This window comes from Peromyscus californicus, unplaced genomic scaffold (genome assembly GCF_007827085.1).
Source record: "Peromyscus californicus insignis strain IS unplaced genomic scaffold, ASM782708v3 Scaffold_20__1_contigs__length_68692818, whole genome shotgun sequence".
NCBI classification, from domain to species: domain Eukaryota; kingdom Metazoa; phylum Chordata; class Mammalia; order Rodentia; family Cricetidae; genus Peromyscus; species Peromyscus californicus.
In genome coordinates this window covers 41,498,585-41,521,711 of record NW_026294503.1, presented here as the reverse complement: position 1 = coordinate 41,521,711, position 23,127 = coordinate 41,498,585, and the positions used below count along the sequence as shown (strand labels likewise).

At 52.8% G+C, this 23,127-nt stretch overlaps 2 protein-coding genes across 3 annotated transcripts; both read left to right on the top strand.

Annotated features, from left to right (window-relative positions):
• The first annotated feature begins 2,103 nt into the window (after positions 1-2,103).
• On the top strand, positions 2,104-18,921 carry Tonsl (tonsoku like, DNA repair protein). 2 transcript variants are annotated; one of them, XM_052748149.1, is made up of 28 exons: positions 2,104-2,211; positions 2,297-2,392; positions 2,483-2,625; positions 3,100-3,283; positions 3,514-3,643; positions 3,924-4,095; positions 4,174-4,288; positions 4,826-4,971; positions 5,062-5,214; positions 5,471-5,596; positions 5,858-6,044; positions 7,437-7,504; positions 7,610-7,699; positions 8,363-8,435; positions 8,531-8,694; positions 8,771-8,894; positions 8,967-9,706; positions 9,798-9,874; positions 10,236-10,386; positions 10,470-10,548; positions 11,003-11,304; positions 11,505-11,676; positions 12,332-12,507; positions 12,867-12,940; positions 13,396-13,529; positions 17,006-17,509; positions 18,313-18,381; positions 18,892-18,921. In XM_052748149.1, exons 1-26 carry the CDS (start codon positions 2,187-2,189, stop codon positions 17,185-17,187), a joined length of 4,083 nt encoding a protein of 1,360 aa, XP_052604109.1. In that variant the 5' UTR covers positions 2,104-2,186; the 3' UTR covers positions 17,188-17,509; positions 18,313-18,381; positions 18,892-18,921. The 2 variants fall into 2 exon arrangements, with proteins under 2 accessions (XP_052604109.1, XP_052604108.1); XM_052748148.1 differs by having other exon boundaries at positions 10,233-10,386.
• Positions 17,398-21,423, top strand: Vps28 (VPS28 subunit of ESCRT-I). The gene is made up of 10 exons (XM_052748151.1): positions 17,398-17,509; positions 18,313-18,381; positions 18,892-18,920; positions 19,029-19,066; positions 19,366-19,455; positions 20,053-20,158; positions 20,275-20,376; positions 20,866-20,919; positions 21,009-21,100; positions 21,184-21,423. Exons 2-10 carry the CDS (start codon positions 18,345-18,347, stop codon positions 21,299-21,301), a joined length of 666 nt encoding a protein of 221 aa, XP_052604111.1. The 5' UTR covers positions 17,398-17,509; positions 18,313-18,344; the 3' UTR covers positions 21,302-21,423.
• Positions 21,424-23,127: the final 1,704 nt, after the last annotated feature.

The following is a 23,127-nucleotide window of genomic DNA, read 5'->3' as shown; positions in this document are numbered from 1 at the left end:
CATGGTGGCTCCCAACCATCTGTAATGAGATCTGGTGCCCTCTTCTGGCATGCAGGCAGAACACTGTATACATAATAAATAAATCTTTAAAAAAAAAAAAAAAGGAAAAAAATACAGACAGTTGTGAGCTGCCATGTGGGTGCTGGGAATTAAACCCGGGTCCTCTGGAAGCAGCCAGTGTTCTTAACTGCTGAGCCATCACTCCAGCCCCCCGACTTTTCTATTTTATTTTTAATTATTTTTTTTTTATTCTATGTGCATTGGTGTTTTACTTGCATGTATGTCTGTATAAGGGTGTCTAATCCCCTGGAATTGGAGTTACAGTTTTGAACTGCCATGTGAGTGCTGGAAATTGAACCTGGGTCTTCTGGAAGAGCAGCCAGTGCTGAGCCATCTTCTCCAGCCCCCTGTACCACCTGTTCTAGGTGATGCCTTCTTTTGGCCTCAATGGGCACTAGGTACACATGGTGCACAGACATACATACATACAGGCAAAATATCCATACAGATAAAACAATAATTAAAAAATTTAGCCGGGCGTGGTGGCGCACGCCTTTAATCCCAGCACTCGGGAGGCAGAGCCAGGCGGATCTCTGTGAGTTCGAGGCCAGCCTGGTCTCCAAAGCGAGTTCCAGGAAAGGCGCAAAGCTACACAGAGAAACCCTGTCTCGAAAAACCAAAAAAAAAAAAAAAAAAATTTAAAGGTAAAACTTACAAGCTAGGTGTGGTGGCACGGGCCTTTGATCCCAGGATGCAGGAGGCAGAGGCAGGAGGATCTCAGAGTCCAGCCAGGACTACATAGTAAGCATCTGTCCTTAAATTTTTTTTTTTTACAAATATAAATAGGTGGTGTATGCTTTAATTTCTAGAGAAAGTGGGAGTAGCATGACAGAACAACTGTTGTAAAAAGGCAGGTCGGAAAGCTGGCTAGGTAGTTTAAGAGCATGTACTTCTCTTGCAGAGGTTCGGTTCCCAGCACCCACACGGTGACTTGTAAGCCACTGTAACTCCTGTCCCAAGGGATCAGATGCCTTCTTCAGGCTTCTGCTGGCACCCAGCACACTTGGAAGTGCACATCATACATGCAAGTAAAACACATACAGAAAATAAATCTCTTTTTTTTTTTTTCAAGACGAGGTTTCCCTGTGTAGCCCTGGCTGTCCTGGAATCCGCTCCATAGACCAGGTTGGCCTCAAACTCAGAGATCCACCGGCTTATGCCTCCTGAATGCTGGGATTATAGGCACCACTGCCCGGCTCCAGCTAATAGAGAGAGACAGAGAGAGAGAGAGAGAGAGAGAGAGAGAGAGAGAGAGAGAGAGAGAGAGAGAGACAGAGAGAGACAGAGAGAGACAGAGAGACAGAGAGAGAGAGAGAGACACGGAGAGAGAGACAGAGAGAGAGAGAGAGAGAGATAGAGACAGAGACAGAGAGAGACAGAGAGGGAGACAGAGAGAAAGGGGCGCTGGAGAGATGGCTCAGCGGTTAAGAGCACCGACTGCTCTTGCAGAGGACCCGGGTTCAATTCCCAGCATCCGCATGGCAGCTCACAACTGTCTGTAACTCCAGTTCCAGTTCTGGGGGAATCTAACACCTTCACACCCAACGCACACAAAATAAGTAAGTTAAGGGCCGGGCAGTGGTGGCGCACGCCTTTAATCCCAGCACTCGGGAGGCAGAGCCAGGTGGATCTCTGTGAGTTCGAGGCCAGCCTGGGCTACCAAGTGAGTCCCAGGAAAGGCGCAATCGTACACAGAGAAACCCTGTCTCGAAAAACCAAAAATAAATAAATAAATAATTAAAAAAAAAAAAAGGCAGGTAGACTCCAGGACAGCAGGGTCATGCCGTTCACAGGTTGGCTGTAGTCCTGGGAACCCACCCGAAGGGGGTCTCTAAATAAGGACACCGCCTACCTGGGTGCCTACACTGCCTGCCACCAGGAAAACCCTACACAAATTCCGCTCCTGATTGCTTGAGCCGGTCGGACTACAGCTCCCAGGAGGCCTCGGGTAGAACTACCGGTTCCATCAAGCGCTGCTGCACGTCTACCACCGAAGGGGCGGGGTTAGACATACGTTCAGAAGACTGGGTGGGGCCTGCGCGTTGGGGGTGGGGCGAGGTAAATGGGCGTGGTCCCAGTGAAGCGCGGGAAGTCTAGATTTTCCCGGCGGTAGTGGCTGGGTAACTATGACTCTGGAGCAGGAGCTTCGCCGTGAGTATTTTGGGGCGTGCGTGTCGGGAGCGCAGGGTGCGGATCAGTTCCCGGGTCAGCCCTGATCCTCCCTTCCTCCCGGCAGAGCTGAGCAAGGCCAAAGCCAGGGCCCAGAGGAATGGGCAGCTGCGCGAGGAGGCGGTCTACTGCCACCAGCTGGGGGAGCTGCTGGCGGGCCACGGTGAGCCGGAGCGGTGAGAGGGCGGACTGGCGGCTGGGGACGGGTTGGGTGATGTCGCACCTTGAGCACTCCATTCCCCTCTTCCGGCAGGCCGCTTCACGGAAGCTTTGGAGGAGCACCAGCAAGAGCTACATCTGCTAGAGAGCGTCCAGGACACCCTAGGCTGCGCAGTGGCCCACCGCAAGATCGGAGAACGGCTGGCTGAGATGGAGAATTACTCTGCGGCTCTGAAGGTACAGGGCCTGCCCTTCTGGGCTCTTCTTGTTGTAGAGAGAGGGTCAGTATGCAAATAAGAATCCCACAATAGCTGACATGGCAGTCAGCCACACCCTTATGCCTGCTCCGGGTGCTGCCTGGCTCTTGGTAGGGGGTTGGGGGCATGAATGTGACAACCGGAACTACTAAGGAACTATGGCTTTTGCTCTGTGGAAGGAGAGGGACTCAGGACCCACTGCTGTTGGGAGCAACACTTCAGGCAGCCCTTAGTGGTCTGGCCTGACAGCCCTGGCCGGCTACAGGCACGGCAGAGCAGCTATCACCATAGACAGTCCTTGGCACAGAAAAGATACCACGACATGTGTATAGCCAACTCTGTTGAAATCTGGGAAACAGAAGGTTCTCTTGTACAAGGGTAGCTTCCCCTGGGGTCAGACTTCTGGGTTTGCTAGAAGTGGGATCGTTTCAAAAGCTCCTCTTTCCCACCCCAGCACCAGCATCTCTACCTGGATCTGGCTGGTTCCCTTTCCAACCACACCGAGCTGCAGAGAGCCTGGGCCACCATTGGCCGAACCCATCTAGATGTGTATGATCACTGCCAGTCAAGAGATGCCTTACTGCAGGCCCAGGCTGCCTTTGAGAAGAGCTTAGCTATTGTGGATGAGAAACTAGAGGGTAGGTGCCCTTTCCCCGGACTCTTCCCATATCCTGCTTTCTGGGCCCTCCCTTCCCAAGGTCTGTGTTGATTACCAACTTGAACTCATCAGGCACCTGTTATTTCTGTGTATACTGTCTGCGGCAGACTATTGGTTCCCTCAATACAAGTTGGGATAAAGAATAGGAGTACCTGGAAAAAAACCCTATCCAGAGGAGGCAGCTGAGTTTCTAGAGCTGTTCTCTTCCAGGGATGCTGACCCAGCGAGAACTGAGCGAGATGAGGACTCGGCTTTATCTCAACCTGGGCCTCACCTTTGAGAGTCTGCAGCAGACAGCCCTCTGCAATGACTACTTCAAGAAGAGCATCTTCCTTGCTGAGTGAGGCACCATCCCCATCCCAAGAGAGAACAAGTGGTCCCCTGGGATCCTTCCAAGAGGACAGCTTGTCTAAGTTGTTCCTTTTCCATTCACATCTATGCTGCAGGCTGAGGGAAGCAGGTTTAGACCTGAAACCACAGCGTAGTCAGGCTGTGGCCTAGGTGGTGTTAATAGCCATAACTAGCTGAGCATCAGTAGCATCGTAGGTATTTCAGTGTCCACTGTTCCAAAGCTGGTGGACGAGGCACACCCTGAGCTCCTGTCACCCCATCCTCCACAGGCAGAACCATCTCTATGAAGATCTGTTCCGGGCCCGATACAACCTGGGTGCCATCCACTGGCGCGGAGGGCAGCATTCTCAGGCCATGCGCTGCCTGGAGGGAGCCCGGGAGTGTGCGCGTGCTATGAAGATGAGGTTCATGGAAAGTGAATGCTGCATGGTGGTGTCCCAGGTATCATCTCTCCTGTTTTCACCTGCTTCAGCTTGGGCCTGAGGGAGTCTATGGGTCTCACTTTTTTTCTCTTCCCAGGTTCTCCAAGATCTGGGGGACTTCCTGGCTGCCAAACGATCCCTGAAGAAGGCCTATAGGTTGGGCTCCCAGAAGCCTGTCCAGAGAGCGGCTGTCTGTCAGAGTCTCAAGTATGGTGAGGCTGCATGGAGACCTGGAACTGAGCCCCAGGGGTGGGAAAAGGGCTCTGTTCTCCCAGCAGGAGAGACCCAAGCTTATGTTCTTGGGGAAGTGGCAACTTGAACATGGGCCTCTGACAGTAAGGGTGGACTTCTGCCAATTGAAGACCCTTGCTTTTGTCCAAGCCTACTGCACAGCATGTCTAGGGCACAAGAAGGTGTGCGGGAAACTGACTGTGGCTTTGTCACAAAGCAACATTAGCAAATGGGCACATAGGTGGCATGCTGTAGCCCAGAAACTGGCTGTGATGGCCAGTATGTTCAGATCTTCAAACCAAGCACCGCTCTAGGCTGTTAAGCATTCCTGCTTTTCTAACCTTCCAAAGTCCCAAGTGGTCAGTCCGTTCCCCCACCCCCCCTTTTACCAATAGTCACATGGAGGCACTTTCCCCGGCTCCCAGGCTCCCTGCCTAAGGGAATATGGCTGTTGGGTGGTAGGCTGTGGTTGGGGTCCTGTGCTGTGTTGCCCCCTCACACAAGACTTTTTCCATCAGTATTGGCCGTGATCCAGCTGCAGCAGCAGCTGGAAGAGGCCGAGGGCAGTGATCCTCAACGTGCCATGGCTATCTGTGAACAACTGGGGGACCTTTTCTCCAAGGCAGGTGACTTCCCAAAGGCATTAGAAGCTTACCAGAAGCAGGTGAGCACCACGCCCCCTCATGGGATGGGAGGAAAGTGCCAGCAATAGATAAAGTGGTTCTGAGCCTTACTGTGACTGCTGGCCTCCTAGTTGCACTTTGCTGAGCTGCTGAACAGGCCAGATGTCGAGCTGGCTGTCATCCATGTATCCCTGGCCACCACACTGGGAGACATGAAGGATCACCGCAGGGCTGTGCACCACTATGAAGAGGAGCTGAGGCTACGCAAGGGCAATGCCCTGGAGGTGACATGCCCTTGTCCCTGGGTGTATTTCTGTGCCTCTGCCTTGAGCCCACCATTCTCCAGCGGTGGGTATGAGTGGATGCTTCCCCTGGAAAGGCTGTTCCTTCCGAGGACTGTCATGGGCCGTCAGTTGGAGCTAGGACAGGAACAAAGCACATCTTCCAGTTTCATGTGACCAGCTAAGGGAAGCCAGCTTATGGCTGGCCAGCTGGGTGTGCTAGGCAGCCACCAACCTTGCCTTTCTTTCTCTGCTCCAGGAAGCTAAGACTTGGTTCAATATTGCACTGTCACGTGAGGAAGCTGGGGACACGTATGAACTGCTAGCACCATGCTTCCAGAAGGCTTTTAGCTGTGCCCAGCGGGCCCAGCGGTTCCAGCTACAGGTATAAGAGCCCACCCCACCACCACTGGATTCCAAAATAAGTCTAGGTTTTTTTCTCTTTTTCTGGCTTTTGAACCTAAGACCTTACTTGTGACCTGTATATATCCCCAGCTCTTTTTGTATTTTCATTTTGAGACAGTGTCACTAAGATACTAAAGCTGACCTTGAACTTAGAATCCTACTGCCTCAAGCCTGTCTTTCCTTGCATTCATTGCTCTCTGTGGTCCTGCTTGTTCCTGAACTGGGCATCTCTGCTCCTCAGAGGCAGATCTTACAGCACCTTTATACCGTGCAACTAAAGTTGCAGCCCCAAGAAGCCCCTGGCACCGAAATTAAACTGCAGGAATTGAGTATGGCAAAAGGCGCAGAGGAAGAGGAAGAGGAGGAGGAAGAAGAGGAGGAAGCCAGTGAGGCCCCGGAGACCAGTGAACTGGAGCTCTCAGAGAGCGGTGAGGGCCAAATGCTGCCCCCTGTGCTACACTTGCCTTTTCTGCTGGCTCTGCTCTGAGATGATACCTGGGATGGACTGGTGTGTACTGGAGATGTGTCTCCATGGAGCCTGCCGAAGTTAGGGAGGGCAATCAGTTCATCTGCGGGAGTGAATGGAGGAGGCTGGCCGCTTCTGTGGTACATGGGACATAGTAGTCAGAAGCTCTCTCAGGAAATTACTGCTCAGAGGCAGAGTGGGCATCAGACAGGAAAGGCTGTTTGGGGTCAAAGCCTAGGAAGATGGTCCCAGTAGAAGCCCGTGTCCAGGGGCAGTGAGATGGTGTGTCATGGATGGCCTTATGGGTGGTAGACCGTGCTTGGGGCCCCGTGCTGTGCCTCTCACATGAGACTTTCCAGCAGTGTTGGCAGTGATCCAGCTGCTCCCTCCTGTTCCTGGCGCTCAAGGCCTGTGTGTTGAGGGGTCTGGTGGTACAGTGCTGAGAATGAGAGTGTCTTGGCTATATGGGACAAAGCAGGAAGGAGGCCATGGAGCTGAGGGCTGATTTCCAGCCGACTGGTTTGTGGATTTGGTTTCTAGGAAAGCCTGACTTCAGGTGTGAACTTACAGGGCTAGCGCCTCAGTACCTGGGTATTTGGGCCATGTCTTAAAGAGGATGAGTCAGGTTGAATATTGGTATATAGGTGTTATGATCAAAAAGAGAGACCAATTACTTCAACTTTAGGGAGTGTCGTTCAGCTGGTAGCCACAGCCACAAGAGAGAGCAGAGAAGAAAAGTGTTATAGCAAGGGCCAGAGGATGCCAGAAGGGATGCTTAGTGAGGTGCATCTGGCAAGAATCACTAGAAAGAGGCCAGTAACATACAAGGCAGCAGGCCGAAGCAGGGGACTTAAACCCTGACAAGGGTGCTTCCTCAGAGAGAAAGTCTATAATGGAGACTCATCTGCAGGGCAGGTCTGGTTTCAGACCCGCACCTGATAGACAGGAGATGAGTGAACAGTTCCTCTGATGATGGCGCAGAACGGTAACGCCCTTTCTTCAGCCCCTGTGTGTAGTGGAGTAGTGAGATAGAAGTGGGCTGGGGTGGTGACGCACACCTTTAATCCCAGCACTCGGGAGGCAGAGGCAGGTGGATCTCTGTGAGTTTGAGGCCAGCCAGGGCTACACAGGGTAACACTGTCTCGAAAAACCATAAAATCAATAAACAAACAAATAATACATGAGCGGGCTGTTGGTGGAGTTGGGCTGGGCTGGGAGTCCGCTTTACTTTACCTGGGTTCAGAGCTCATAGACCCCAGAGTTCAACCTTCCAGCTCCTGGCTGCTCTCTCTGCCCTAGAGGTCAGGGGAGATAGTATGCTCTAGGCTAAAGGTCGGTGGACTTACTCTTCTAGAGGATGATGCTGACAGGGAGGAAGATGAGGAGCTTCGGGGCTGCCTGGGCCGGCGGAAGGTAAACAAGGTGAGGACAACATGCCCTACCCTCCCTGTTATCTGGCAGCACTGCACCCAGCAGCACTCCCGCCCCTCACACTTCTGCCCCATGTCCGGGCAACTGCTCTTACAGTGGAACCGGCGCAATGACATGGGAGAGACCCTGCTACACCGAGCCTGCATCGAAGGCCAACTGCGCCGCGTCCAGGACCTTGTGAGGCAGGTGGGTCAAAATCACTAGAGAGACCATTGAGCCCTGGCTTCCTCAGGGAGCTGTGGGCCCAGGCAATATCTCCTTTATTGCTTGGTTTTAAAAGAGACAAGATGCAGCCGGGCGGTGGTGGCTCACACCTTTAATCCCAGCGCTCAGGAGGCAGAGGCAGGCGGATCTTTGTGAGTTCGAGGCCAGCCTGGTCTACAGAGCGAGATCCAGGAAAGGCGCAAAGCTACACAGAGAAATCCTGTCTCGAAAAAACAAAAAAAAACAAAAAAAAAAAAACCAAAAAAAAAAGGAGACAAGATGCCAAGTACCTGTATAGCATCCCTGTTGTTCATGAATGGGCTGGCTAAGCCAGGACAGGAATGGCTGACAGACTGAGACCTCTGGCATCCTCCCTCCTGTTCCAAGCCCTGTAGTCAGGCATTATCTGTACCAAGGCACAGGATGGCACACAGCCTAGGAGTCTACTATGATAGTGAGGCCAGTGAGGCACTGGGAGAGGCAGGCACATCCTCCCCTTTTTCCTTTGTAATACCTAACGAGGGAAAGAGAGAGTTATACCAAGGAGTAGACCTTTGAGGCCCACTCTGGGTTCTGGGACAGGTCCCAACCATGAAGCCATCTCAGCTGGGACCAGGGCCAAGACCCATCTTTCCTTGATCCTAGGGCCATCCTCTGAATCCCCGAGACTACTGCGGCTGGACACCTCTACATGAAGCATGCAACTATGGGCATCTTGGTAAGCAGGGTCAGGCCAAGCATGTGGTGGACATGTGAGTCCGGAGGTAAGTGGGAATGGTACTGGGAACTGAGTCCACGTGTTCTCGCCCCCAGAGATCGTCCGCTTCCTTCTGGACCACGGAGCAGCAGTGGATGACCCAGGTGGCCAGGGGTGTGATGGCATCACCCCGCTGCATGATGCCCTCAACTGTGGCCACTTTGAGGTAGCTGAACTACTCATTGAGCGAGGGGCATCTGTAACTCTCCGTACCAGGAAGGTGAGCCAGGGCATGGGCAGGGAGAACAGGGACTGTAATGGAGTCTTGTTACCTTGCTCAACTGAGTGCCGCATAGGGCCTCAGCCCACTGGAGACACTGCAGCAGTGGGTGAAGCTGTACTTCAGGGACCTTGACCTTGAGACAAGACAGAAGGCGGCCTCCATGGAGAGGAGGCTCCAGATGGCCTCCTCAGGCCAAGGTAAGCAGGGCCTCCTCTGTCTCTAGCCCTAGAGGTGGGGTCCTGTCTCATGATCTTTTCTTTCTTCTTCAGCCCTCCATGGCTCCCCTGTACTCCAGACCATTCCAAGTAACCATCTCTTTGACCCTGAGACCTCTCCCCGCTCAAGCCCCTGTCCAGAACCCTCTCGGGGTACCCCTAGACCTCCAGAGGCCTCTCCAGGCCCTGCTGAGGTCTTTCTGGAGGAAGCCGTGTCTGCTGTGTCCAGACCTCGAAGGAATAGGCACAGGCCGACCAGTAGCAGTAGCAGCTCAGAGGATGAGGACAGCATGGGTCCCTGCAGGCCATCTCAGAAAAGACTGAGACATTCTACCAGAGCACAGCAGGATGAAGCCCAGACAGCTGACCTGTCATCCAAAAGTAGAGAGACAGCCACGTCAAGTGCTTGCTGGGCTGCCTACCAAGCAGCCATCCGAGGAGTGGGTAGTGCCCAGAGCCGTCGATTGGTACCCAGCCTGCCTCGGGGCTCAGATGAAGTCCCTGTCCCCAAGGCAGCGCTCATTCCCGAGGAGGAATACCTGGCTGGGGAATGGCTGGAGTTAGATACACCTCTGACCCATAGCAACAGGCCCAGTACCTCAGGGTCAGACTATGAGCGATGCCCTGTCAGACGCCGGAATCGTGGCAAGCAGAGTCGCCTGACGTGTCTTGATGGTTGGGGTACACGGACTAAAGCGGGAGATGGCACCTTGGCTGCAGAGTCTCCAGAGAACCTCAGCATGCCTAGGACCTCGGGACCCAACAGGGAAAATTGCGCAGCAGGCCAGCCTTTGGTGGGTGCATAAGCATTGTCTTTCCAACTTGAGACAGGTCGGGGTAGAACACTGTTTTCTGACCGTCCCTCCCTCTGTCCTTACCTGCTAGCTTCTGGTCCAGCCTCCTCCCATCCGGGTTCGAGTTCAAATTCAGGATAACCTTTTCCTCATCCCTGTCCCACACAGGTAAGGCATCTGCCCTCTCCTGTTCCCAGACTCTTCTGTCTGTCCTGCAGCTCTGCCTGAGCTATCAGCAGTAGGGTACACAGCACCCTTGTGTGCGTATCAGGATGGGATGTGTGAGAGAGACTCCTGATTTGGCACCCTACTCCTTTGCGCCCCGGGGATCCTCAGCACAGCCTAGGAAGGTTCTGTGGGCCTTAGAAATGGCCAGAAGAGCAGGTAGTCTGCTGGGCTGCCCAGATAAGAGGCTAGTTATCTGGAGGAGGGATGGAAGTGCCAGGTGAATGAGCTGGAGATCCTGGGCACCATAGTAGGACCCCGGGTCGGGCGTCTGAGCTCCGCATGTCATTCTTCTCTATAGCAGTGATGTCCACTCTGTGGCTTGGCTAGCAGAGCAAGCTGCCCAGCGCTACTACCAAACCTGTGGGCTACTTCCAAAGCTCACCCTACGGAAGGATGGAGCACTGTTGGCTCCACAGGACCCCATTCCCGATGTGCTGCAGAGTAATGATGAGGTGGGCAGCAGGGCCAGGGCCGTGGGCACAGGCTTCCCCCGTTACTGGGTTCTTCAGGGCTGCTCACCAGATATACATCCTAGGTGTTGGCTGAAGTCACTTCATGGGACCTTCCCCCGCTAACTGACCGCTACCGCAGAGCCTGCCAGAGCCTGGGGCAAGGTGAGCTAGCCCTGCCTTCGATTTGGAGGCCTAGGCAAGAGGAGCTGGGCAAGTAGTCTCCATCTACCCTGCACATACCCATGTCTGGAGAAACCCAACTCTCCTCCGAGCATTATACCTGTTACACTCACACATGTGGGTGATGGGTAGGAACAGACAGTTCTAAGATCATGGGCTCTTGGAATGAGAATTCCCGAAGCAACCTAGTCATAGGTAAAGCCTAGGGAGGGGCTGGAGGTCACCAGGAAGCTTGTTTCCGAGACTGGAAGGTGTGAGTATGGCTGAGGGAGATCAGAGCCCCCCCAGATTTATGTGCAAGCTCCTTGCACTAAATCCAAGGCGTGTAGGAATGGGCTCAGTCCTCAGTATTACCTCCGGGGCCACTGGCTTTGCCTGCAGGGTTCGAGGGCAGGTTCAAGCTCTGACCCTGGCGACCCTGTGTCTCTCTTCTCAGGGGAGCACCAGCAAGTGCTGCAGGCCATGGAGCACCAGAGTTCAAGCCCTTCCTTTAGTGCCTGTTCCCTGGCCTTGTGCCAGGCCCAGCTCACACCCCTGCTGCGGGCCCTCAAGTTACACACAGCGCTCCGGGAGCTGCGCCTTGCTGGGAACCGACTAGGCGATGCGTGTGCTCCTGAGCTGCTGGCTACCCTGGGCACCATGCCTAACCTGGTCCTCCTTGATCTCTCTTCCAATCACTTGAGCCAGGAAGGTCTGCGCCAGCTTGTTGAAGGCTCCTCGGGCCAAGCTGCTTTGCAGGTAAAGACCCAGGGCACAGTGGGCCATCAACTGCAAGGCATTCGTATTCCCATTGAGCCACTCATAGGTGATGTGGTGCGGCTGGGAGAGCTGGGCAGTACTTGGCCCTTGAATGGGACCCATATAGATATCAGACTCTTTGTGGGGAGGTGGGCCCGTGGGTATCTGGGAACTCGGTGCCCAACCCATATCTTCTATAGAACTTGGAGGAACTGGACTTAAGCATGAATCCACTAGGAGATGGCTGTGGCCAGGCCCTGGCCTCCCTTCTGCGGGCCTGCCCCATGCTCAGCACCCTGCGCCTACAAGCCTGTGGCTTCAGCCCCAGCTTCTTCCAGAGCCACCAGGCTGCTCTGGGTAGCGCCTTCCAAGGTAAGATGACCAGTAAAGTGTATTCCCTGAGCCCAGTGTTGAGAGCATTAGGACCTTGAGCAGAGGGTCCCCAGGATACAAGGACCTGGCTTCTGAGGGAAGGCCCAGTTCCTGTTAGCACCCAGGTATACATGTGGGTTTAGCTGGGGCTCCAGCAGAAATTGGTTCTTAACCAGCTTTGGCCGTTCTCAGGACTCATCCCAGTCCCCAGACACCACACATAGAGTCTCAGAGATGCCATGTCTGCCCTCAAAGTCCCTTTACACCTGTAGCTTAAGCTTTCTACTTTCCTGAGGCAATTTCCTCATGGGCCCCCTGATTCAGTGACATTGCCCCAGTCCAGAGGGCTGGGAACTGGGGCCACCCAGAAGAAGGTGGGGTGTGGGCTTAGGTGGCCGTGGTCAGAGCACTGTCCTGACCTCCATTCACAGATGTCCTGGCCCAGAGCCTCATCCCCAGCAGCCAGACATGGGAAATGGGGGAAACTGGGTTCAAGAGACTGGACACAAGCCTTTGCTTCTCAATCTCCACATGCAAAATCCAGGGGTAACAGTTTCTTTAACAGGGTTCACAAGGCTTCTGGGGTCAGAACTCTAGGGTAGGGAAAGGGCAGTGGGTAGCTGCATGGCTTAACGAAAGTTCTTGCACTGTACAGACGCTGAACACCTGAAGACCTTGTCCTTGTCTTACAATACGCTCGGTGCTCCAGCCCTGGCCAGGGTGCTGCAGAGCTTACCGGCCCGTGCCCTCCTGCGCCTGGAGCTTAGCTCCGTGGCAGCCAGCAAGAGCGACTTGAATCTTGTGGATCCCGTTGTCAAATACTTGACCAAGGTATGAGGTACGGAGGGGACTGCCACACCAGAACACAATGTTCTGTTCATTATAGGCCAAAAACCCCTATAGCTACAGGCCCTACAGTTCAAACCATGCAGTGGTGTATAGTCTGAGGAAAGGGCTAGTGAGTTGGGAGGAAACACCCATAGACTCCTGGGAGCAGGCTGTTGTTTTTTCAGACAAGTTCCAAGGGACACACCAGGCCCCTGTAATCTTTACAAAGCATCTATATAACCCATATCCTAGAAGAGAGGTGTTTCCATCTCCAAACAGCCTTCTTGGGTGTGGGTCTCTGCCGGGAGGAAGGCAGATAGGTGCCCACTAGGCATGGCCTTTTGCTCTGTGCTTATGTCCAGGAAGGCTGTGCTCTGACCCACCTAACCCTGTCTGCAAACTACCTGAGTGACAAGGCTGTGAGAGAACTGGGCAGGTAACATCCCACCCCTCAGCCACTGACAGTCCTGTGAGGGAGCCTGATGTGAACAACCCAGGGCCGGGGGAGATGGGTCAGGTCGTGTCTCCAGGGATGGCTCTGGCAGGCATATTAACCCTCCCAAGTCTCTGTCGTTCGAGAACTTTTCTCTCTGGTCTACCCTTTGTTTTCCTTGGTAAAATGCCCCTTCCCCCTCCCGTCATGCTCCTAGAGCCTCAGCTGTCCTTCAGGGCAGTGTCAGGAGTTGCCCAGAGCTGGCCATTGCAGTCTTGCCCCAGACAGGTACTGTAGAGGTCCTACCTGCACCAAGCTGCAGCAGATTCTGCTAGGCATTCTGCTAGGCGTGGTCCCTGGCTCGCAGACCTGTGGGTTTGTCTGGGTCAGCCTTCCCTATGGTAATAAAACTACCGTTTTCCCGGAAGCTCATCCCTTCACTTCCCATGGTATTCCAGATGTCTCCCGTGCTGCCCCTCACTTGTCTCTCTGGACTTGTCTGCCAACCCTGAGGTCAGCTGTGCCAGTCTGGAGGAGCTCTTATCTGCCCTCCAAGAGCGGCCCCAAGGCCTCAGCTTCCTTGGCTTGTCAGGTAAGAGCTGGAAGCCACAGCGGCTCCTGCCATGCCTCTCCTAATGCAGGACTTACTTCCCAGGGACCTGCCAGAGGAAGAGGCGGTCATTGCCACTAGCCAGGCTCTGTGGGACTGTCGTGGTGAAAGGCAGCTTGTGGTGTAACGGGGGCAAGGTGAGACTGCCTCTGTCCTGTTGCTCAGAATACGGCAGGAAGGAACCAGGTATGGCTCATACCTGTAACCCAGCACTAGGGAGGCTAAGGCAGACTCCTTCAAACGTGTCCTGAGCTACATACTGAAGCCCTGTCTCAAAAAAACAAGAGACTCTGGAGAGATGGTCAGCAGTGAAGGACTACTCTTTCAGAGGACCCCCATTCTCAGACCCACATGGCAGCTCACAATCTCTGTAACTCCAGTTCCAGGGGACCTGAAGCTGCCTTCTGGCCTCTGCAGGCACACTGATTTCACATGATACACAGATGTACATGCAGATAAAAAACCAGTATACATACAAACAAACTTCATTTGTTTGTTTGTTTATTTTGATTTTTTCCAGACAGGGTTTCTCTTGTGAAGCCCTGGCTATACTGGAACTAACTCTTTAGACCAGACTGGCCTCAAACTCAGAGATTTGCCTGCCTCTGCCTGTCAAGTGCTGGGATTAAAGGCATGCTCCACCACTGCCTGGCTTAAAAAAAAAAAAAAAATTAATGAAAATAAATGTAGTTGTGGCATACTCCTTTAATCCCAGACCTCAGGAGGCAGAGGCAGGTGGATCTCTGTGAGTTCGAGGACAGCCTGGCCTACAAACCAAGTTCCAGGACAGCCAGTGCTGTTGCACAGAGAAACCCTGTCTTGAAAAAACAAAACAACAACAACAAAAAGCATTAAGGACCGGGGCTGGAGAGATGACTCAATGGTTAAGAACACTGGCTGTTCTTCCAGAGGACCTGGGTTCAATTCCCAGCACCTACATGGCAGCTCACAACTGTCTATAACTCCAGTTCCTAGGGATCTGACACCTTCACACCAATGCACATAAAATAAAGTTATATAAATTACAAAAAAAAAGGCATTAAGGGCCTTTTCCATAGGTATATTTCTTCATTCCTTTTTAAAACTTTTGTTTACATTTTTTTTTAAGATTTATTTATTTACCATGTATATAGTATGCCTGTACACCAGAAGAAGGCACCAGATCTCATTATAGATGGTTGTGAGCCATTATGTGGATGCTGGGAATTGAACTCAGGACCTCTGGAAGAGCAGCCAGTGCTCTTAACCCCTGAGCCATCTCTCCAGCCCTTGTTTGCATTTTATTTTTAAAAATAATTTATTTAACTTTATTTTATGTGCATTGGTGTGAAGGTGTTAGATCCCCTGGAACTGGAGTTACAGACAGTTGTGAGCTGCCATGTGGGTGCTGGGAATTGAACCCAGGTCCTCTGGAAGAGCAGTCAGTGCTCCTAAGCCCTGAGCCATCTCTCCAGCCCCCCTTGTTTGCATTTTTAAAAAAGATTTATTTATTATGTATACAGTGGTCTGCCTGCTTGTATGCCTGAAGGCCAGAAGAGGGCACCAGATCTCATTATAGATGGTTTTGAGCCATCATGTGGTGAGAATTGAACTCAAGACTTCTGGAAGAGCAGCCAATTCTCTTAACCTCTGAGCCATCTGTCCAGCCCTGTTTGCATTTATTTTTAAAAACTTTAAAAAAAAAAAAAAAAAAGATTTACTTACTTTGTGTAAGACACAGCAGAGCATGCCATTAATCCCAGAATTTAGACTAGCTGACAGCTAGGGCTGCATAGTCACCCTGTCTCAAAACAAATAAGAAAAAGATTTGCTTATTTTTCTTGTATTTGTATGAGTGTTTTGCCTGTATGTATGCACGTGCACCATGTGCGCATCTGGTAACCCTGGAACTGGAGTTACTGATGAATGCAGTTAACCATGGGGCGTCAGGGAACCCAACGGAGACCCTCTGCAAAGGTAGCAAGCACTCTCCAGGCGGTGGTGGCACACGCCTTTAATCCCAGCACTCGGGAGGCAGAGCCAGGCGGATCTCTGTGAGTTCGAGGCCAGCCTGGGCTACAGAGTGAGTTCCAGGAAAGGCGCAAAGCTACACAGAGAAACCCTGTCTCGAGAAAAAAAAAAAAAACAAAAAAAACCAGCAGGTACTCTTAACCATTGAGTTCTCTCTCCAGTCCCCCATTCACGTGTATTTTATGCTGAATTTACTCTTGTGTCATAAATTTTTCTTTGTCTTTTTCTGTGTTATCTTTTTGTCTGGGCAGCCTCCTGGCTAGGAACAGTTTATTCCTTTTCAGTGAGGGTCATGTCATTGAGGCCGTGGGAGCTCATGTATGGATTAATCCACCATGAACTCTCTAAGATCCACAGTGCAGTGCATCTTAGCTGCTTTGTGACTAGAGAATCTACATCTGAAGTTCACTGAGACCATGACCCTGTGTCCAACAGCGCTGTTTGCCCTGGCAAACATCTTCCGACTCCACCATTAGACCTCTGGGACAGCACACACATTGCTTGTTTTTGGAGTGTGTGTGTGTGGGGGGGGGGGTTTCGAGACAGTGTTTCTCTGTGTGGCCCTGGCTGTCCTGGAACTCACTCTGTAGACCAGGCTGGCCTCAAACTCACAGAGATCTGCCTGCCTCTGCCTCCCGAATGCTGGGATTAAAGTCCTGTGCCGCCACCCCCCCCGCCACATTGCTTTTTTAAAGTGCCATCTTCCAGATAGATACCTGGTGGCTTTTCAGATGTGCGTGCATACTCTTGAAGGCCTAGGCAGTTTCACAGGTGTTCTTAAAATGAACAGGAAGATTTTTGAACCTCTTGATTTGCATGATTATGTAGGGTTTTCTGGGTCAGGAGAGTAGCAAACCATTGTCATTTACAGCAGAGTTATTTCCTCATTCTTGTCGGTAGGAAGATGGATGGATTCCAGGGTGGTACAAGCTCCACTAAAGGGCAAACTCTTTCCTCCTTCCTGGCAGGAGGGATTACTCAAACTCTGCCTACTGGTAGGGGAGCTTGTTTTGCTACACCAAGGCAATCTCCCCCTTACAGGTATAGCTGGTAGACTGGCCAGGCATTGCCTTGCTCAGCTGAAATTTGAGAAAACCTGAGCACAGGGGAGCCCCTGTGGTTGTCCTGTGCCTTACGCCACCCCCCCACCCCCGCTTCCTGCACACACCGATATTTCTGGCACTTGTGCCCTTTCAGACCGCTCCCTGATATCCTAAGCCTACTGAGATCTCTGGGCTAATGATCAAGTCCTGGCATTCAGTAGCCTTCCAGAGAGCCTCGGGCCCAGAATGTACAGAGATGTTCAAAGCCCTGTTGAGTACATTTTCTGTCGGGCCAAGCCAAAATGTAGGCTCTGCGGTAGATCATGAGCACCCCGCCTCCTGTGTGTGAGGCTGAAAAGCCTGCCTGCCAGTTAAGCCTACCTCTCCCCGCCCCCACCCCCACAGGCTGCGGCATCCAGGGGCCCCTGAACTCCGACCTCTGGGACAAGATCTTCGTGCAGCTGCAGGAGCTGCAGTTGTGCAGCAGACACCTGAGCACGAGGGACCGAGACGCCGTGTGTCAGAGACGGCCGGCCGGCGCGTGCTCACTGGACCAAGGTCCCAAGCTCTTCTTTAAATGCCTCTGACCCTGGTCTCGTCGTTTCTGGCCCCCCACCCCCCCCCCAAAAAAAATAAAACCTTAATAAATTAAGCTGCTGTCCCCTTCGTGTGGCTGTCTGGGAAAGGGGTGGACGATGTGAGACTTAGAGCCTTGACAGCCGCTGCTGCCTCAGAGCGCAGGCTCAGGCAGAGAGGACGAGCGCCGACCCACTGATTGGTCTGGCTCTGTGCGTAGGCTTAAGTTGCAGGAGTGAGCGCCGAGCTGCCGATCGGGCTTCCCGGCAGGCGCAGGCGGAAAAAGCGAGCGCCGAGCTGCTGTCGCCATCTCCGGGACTCCAAACGCCCCAGGTACGCAGTGGCTATGGCCAGGTCCCGCAGCAAAGGAATCCTTTGGGCTCAATGTCCCGATCCCGTCTCCTTTTGGGCTCAGCGGCCCTTGCCGCGCGGTCCGTGTCTCAGTAGGCGGTGGGCGCTGTCAGGTGGCATTACTGGCTCATAGCTCAGGTTTCCCTGGCTGTGAGGGTATCCACCTTTCTTCGGGGACTGCGCTGGCTGTTCCTAGCTCCTGCGACCTCAGTAGCTCAGGCTTCTCATCAGGCCACCCCATCTCAGTTTGCCTGCCTTCATTGAGCTTTGTTTTCTTTTCACCCCATTTCAAATCCTGAGGCGGGTTTTTAACTGGCTAAGCCACTGACATCAACTTCCTTGTTAGACAGGACCTTCCCTGGGCCCTGCTTCCACCATTCTAGACTGCATCAACCAACAAGCTTTACTTTATTCATTCCTCCAGTAGCTCCCACAGAATTAGAGTAAAACTGTCCTCTACTCCCACTCCCAGAGCCCTAGACACTCCAAGATCGTTTCCATTGAAAGGTGTTGCAACACTGGACCCTTCCTCCAAGCTCAAGATGCTACCCCAATTCTTCTATCAGCTGCTCTTCCCTACCTTAACCAAGCTTCTAGGCAGGACTCCCCTGGCACCTTCTCTCTCAGTTTTTATCCTCCAAGCCTGGCTTCCCCATGACAGTCCTATAGCATCCTGTGTTGTTTCTATAGGGAGCAGGAAAGCTATTCACAAGGCTCTGACCCCACAAAGCCCAATTCTTGAGGTGTAAGGGACCCTTTGAGTTAGTGTTGGCTTTGCTTCCCAGGTCTCTGTGCTGTAGCTGCCAGGGCCTGAAGGATGTTTCACGGGATCCCAGCTACTCCTGGCATTGGAGGTGAGTGTAGCCTAAGCTGGAAGGAAATGGAGGGGCCCAGGCTTTCCCTGCTGCAGGGGCTGTTGGGAAAGGACCACGCTGCCACCTCCATCTCATATTCATAGGCCTTGGGGAGTGCCTAGTGCCAGAGCTGTTTATGGTGGAATTCGGAGGGCCTAGCTGTACCCTGCTTAATAAAGATAATGGACTTCAATGTGGCCAGAACCTCTGGCATCCTGAGCATCTCTGGGTCTCCAACCCTAGGTTTTGAAGTGTGTGACAGACTTATATTTGTACCATATCGTGGTTCTGTCGACAAAGTATGACCACCTTGTTGTGGGTGGAGAGTTAACCCCAGCATTCAGTTTGCAGCCTCTTGGAGACAGTACCGGTAGGAGGAGAAGCTAGAGCCTCTATTCTGTAGCTTCCTCTGAGCTCTTTGGGGCATGACATGGGAGACATTCTCAGGGACGTAGCTAAAATGTCATCTTGGGACCACCTGTCAGCTCCTGCCTGCTCTGTTTGTTGCAGCCCCTGGGAACAAGCCGGAGCTGTACGAGGTGAGTAGCAGACACTTAACTGGCCATGGCCCCTGCGAAGACCACGTGGCTGTCACTGGTTCCGTAACCACCTATTGATGCCGACTGACTTGCCCACTTTTCCAACAGGAAGTAAAGCTGTACAAGAATGCTCGGGAACGGGAGAAGTAAGTCAAATATCTGAGCTGCCACCAGCACACACACATACACACACGCGCGTGCGTGGGCCCATTGAGCCTCCGTGGCAGGCCCAACGGTCTCCTCCCAAACCCACCGCCACACCAATGGTTGGGGAGGAAATGAGGTCGGGCTAGGGAGATAGTGCCTGAGGATTATCTTCCAGGGATGGAGTGAGAGGTGGGCTGAATTGTGCCATGGCTGCAGAGCAGCAATTGGCTGCCCTAGGTTCCAGATGCCTAGGCGTCCCTGCCTCGGAGCTGTGGCCTGATGGATGCCTTTGTCGTAGGTATGACAACATGGCAGAGCTGTTTGCAGTGGTGAAGACCATGCAGGCCCTGGAGAAAGCATACATCAAGGACTGCGTCACCCCGAATGAGTGAGCAAGCCTGTGGCTTCAGCTGTCGATGGCCACCAACCCTCAGAAGCATGTTTCTCCCTTCTGTGAAGCTTGTGGGTTCAGTAGGCAGCACAAATGTAGGTCTGGAGCTCAAGCTATAAGGGTGCTCCTGGTGGCTACCAGCTTCAGGGCCATATCAGCCAGGGACACTCTGTAAGGGTGAGTATGGTTCTGACCTCAGAAGGTGAGCTGCAGCCTGGGGACAGCATAGTCTAAGGTATCAATGTCCAGTCTGGGTAGCCAACACGGATGCTGGTGCTTTGTTCAGAGATAATAAGCCAGTTGACTGGACCAGGAGCTGCCCGGTGGTAAGGGAGGTCTGACACCTTGGTCTAGGGCGAACAGAGTAGACATCTGGGCTCTTGTGCTGAGTTCCCAGTCAGCCCACATAGATTCCCTGTAATAGGGCATACCTCCCTGCTCTTGGCCAGAGCTCTCTTCATGTACAGACCCATCAGGAGACCTTTGACCCTCCTAGCCTACCATGAAAGCTGCTGCATTGAGACTTGCTGAGGGAGAGCACAATGAGCCAAGCTAGACTGGTCTGTCTCCAGCAGCAACTGCTCCTCTCCCTAGGTACACTGCAGCATGCTCCAGGCTCCTGGTCCAGTACAAAGCTGCCTTTCGACAGGTTCAAGGCTCAGAGATCAGCTCCATTGACGAGTTTTGCCGGAAGTTCAGAGTGAGTGAGCCAAACCTTCCCTCCATCCTGCAGGAAAGGTGTGGTGGAACGTGGGGATGATACCCTGGCCTCCTGGAGGCCTGATGATGCCCCAAACCCATGTCTGTTCTCCTTAGCTGGACTGCCCACTTGCCATGGAGCGGATCAAGGAGGACCGACCCATCACTATCAAGGATGATAAGGGCAACCTCAACCGATGCATCGCAGACGTAGTTTCGGTGTGTCCCACAGCTCCTGGGAGGGCCCTGTGGAATTAGGGGGAAGGGACTACCAGCCTGGGTCAGTCATGAGTGTGTATTCGTGGAGTTTCTGGAGCTAAGCAGTAACCTGGGAGGGATCACCTCAGCTATGAGTGAGGGGAGAAGCATCCATGGAGCCTGAGCCCCACCTGACTGAGTTCCATTCTGTGGAGGGAAACATAACACAGGATCTACTCTGGCAGAGCCATGGATTGAGGGGCTGTGTAGAACTGTACCCTAGATTCCCACATTGCTCTCACAGTTGTGACCCCCCCAATGTCTGTGGACCCCAAAGGTCAATCTAGGCAGGTCTTCAAAGGTGTAGCTCTCAGACAGAAAGGAGCCCTGAGTACAGGGTGTGGGGAGGAAAATGGATGGGAACCCGGCCCTTGTGACAGGCCTATAAGCTGCAAAGGGTCTCTGCACCCCAACTGACTAGGAGATGCCTAATGCATATGCTCCCCCCAGCTCTTCATTACAATCATGGACAAGCTGCGTCTGGAGATCCGCGCCATGGACGAGGTGCAGGAGTTGGGCAGGAAACCTGGGCCTGGGTGGAGGGGAACAGAAGCAAGGTAGATAGGGTCTCAGCTTGGCATCTGTATCTGTAGATTCAACCAGACCTCCGGGAGCTAATGGAGACCATGCACCGAATGAGCCACCTGCCTGCAGACTTTGAGGGCCGCCAAACAGTCAGCCAATGGTGAGTGGCTTTCCTGAGCAGGGGGAGCCTCGCGGTGGCGTTATAGTCCTACTGCTCATACACACTTGTGCCTGTGTCCCTAGGCTGCAGACCCTGAGTGGTATGTCGGCCTCTGATGAGCTGGATGACTCCCAGGTTCGCCAGATGCTCTTCGATCTGGAGTCAGCTTACAATGCCTTCAACCGCTTCCTACATGCCTGAGCCTGACCGAGGCAGGAGTGAGACTCATGGAGATGTACCGCCCCAGCCCCCCAGTATCTACGCCTGTCCTAGATGTCTATATTGTCGGAAAGTTACCCCCAATAAAGATCTGTCTGACCTTCCTGCCGTGGGTAGTTATGTTGAGCCTGCCCTGTTTTTTCTATTTACCCTCCTGACCTTGGAACAGAGCCCTGCCCCCGAGGGGTACAGAGCCCCTGAAGCCACTGCCCCTAAACCAACAAAGTGTTGTGGCCCTGTTGTTCAGCCCCCCACACAGAGTTGCCTCCATAGGAGATGCTAGCTGGTCAATTATAGCGGCAAGGTGAGTCCTCACAGCTCCTAGAGTGGGACATGCATATATTATGCCCAGATTGGGACCCCAAAGACAAACCACCACAGACCTTAGGTTCAGAATGCAATTAGCATGGTTTATTTCTGTTTGTTTACAAGCTGCGGGCAGGGAAGCTCGATCCAAAGCACTCACTCATAGTCGTGAGGCCAGGAGGAACTTGCTTTTTCTTTGTGTGGCTAGCTTTTTAAAGGCAAAATCCACAAGCCCTTCAGGGGGGTTGGGGGAGTTTTGCACGGGTGCAACTCGGATTGGTTTATTTTTATCTCTGTTCTCTTTTAATTGGGTGAGGGTATATAACCTTTGAATTTACTGGTTGGTGGTTACAATTTATTACTTTGGGGGCAGTCCAGCACAAGTCCCAGGCTTTGTCCTTGAGCCACCATGGGGGCTGGCTGGCCAAGCACGTACTGCACATAACCCTAAGTTGGTGAGGGGCCCCAGAAAGTAAACATCTGGCTGAACTTTGAGCAGTCTTTTGTTCATGGCCCTCCCAGAAACTGCTTGCTCAAGTCTCAGGAAACTGAAATTAAGGCCTGATCTCTGAGAGAAGACTGAGCAGCCTGTTATGGCATCTGCTTGGTCCTTTCACATAGACCCTCCACTGGGCCAGATGTGACTGGAATCTGACAACCTTGGTGGCTGCCTCCTTGCCGGCCATCACTGCCTTCCACCTGAGAGCTCTAGGTAGTTTGCAGGCTCCATAAATCCAGTCCAGACCACGGGCAGGTCCCCTCTGCTGTACTATGCTGAGTTAGGCACTGTGACCCTGCCATGTGACATGTAGTCCTCCAAAGTTCACTGTGGTGGCATCTGTGTTGTCAGAAATAAGGAGCCCATTCACTTTGGGGTGGTTGGTTTTTGTTTGTTTGTTTTTCTGTTTGTTTGGTTTTTTTTTTCCGAGACAGGGTTTCTCTGTGTAGCTTTGGAGCCTGTCCTGGATCTCGCTCTGTAGACCAGGCTGGCCTCGAACTCACAAAGATCCACCTGCCTCTGCCTCCTGAGTGCTGGGATTAAAGGCGTGCATCACCACTGCCCGGCTTTTGTTTTTTGTTTTTTGTTTTAGTTTTTTGAGACAAGGTTTCTCTATGTAGCCCTGGCTATCCTGGAACCCACTCTGTAGACCAGGCTCCCCTTGAACTCAGAGATCCACTGCCTCTCGAGTGCTGGGATTAAAGGCATGTACCACCACCACCACCACCACCACCCTGGCTACTCCTGTTTTCTGAGACAGGATTTCACTATGTAGCTCTGGCTGGCCTGGAACTTGCTGTATAGACCAGACTGGCTTCCAACTCACAGAGATCCTCCTGGCTCTGCTCTGCCTCCTGAGTGCCAGGATTAAAGGCGTGTACCACCACACCTGGCCTTTGGTTTTTGTGAGACATGGTTTTGCTATGATGTAGCTATGACTGTCTTTGAACTTAAGGTTATACCCCTGCCTCAACCTCCTCAACTCTGAGATTGCTGGTGTTTG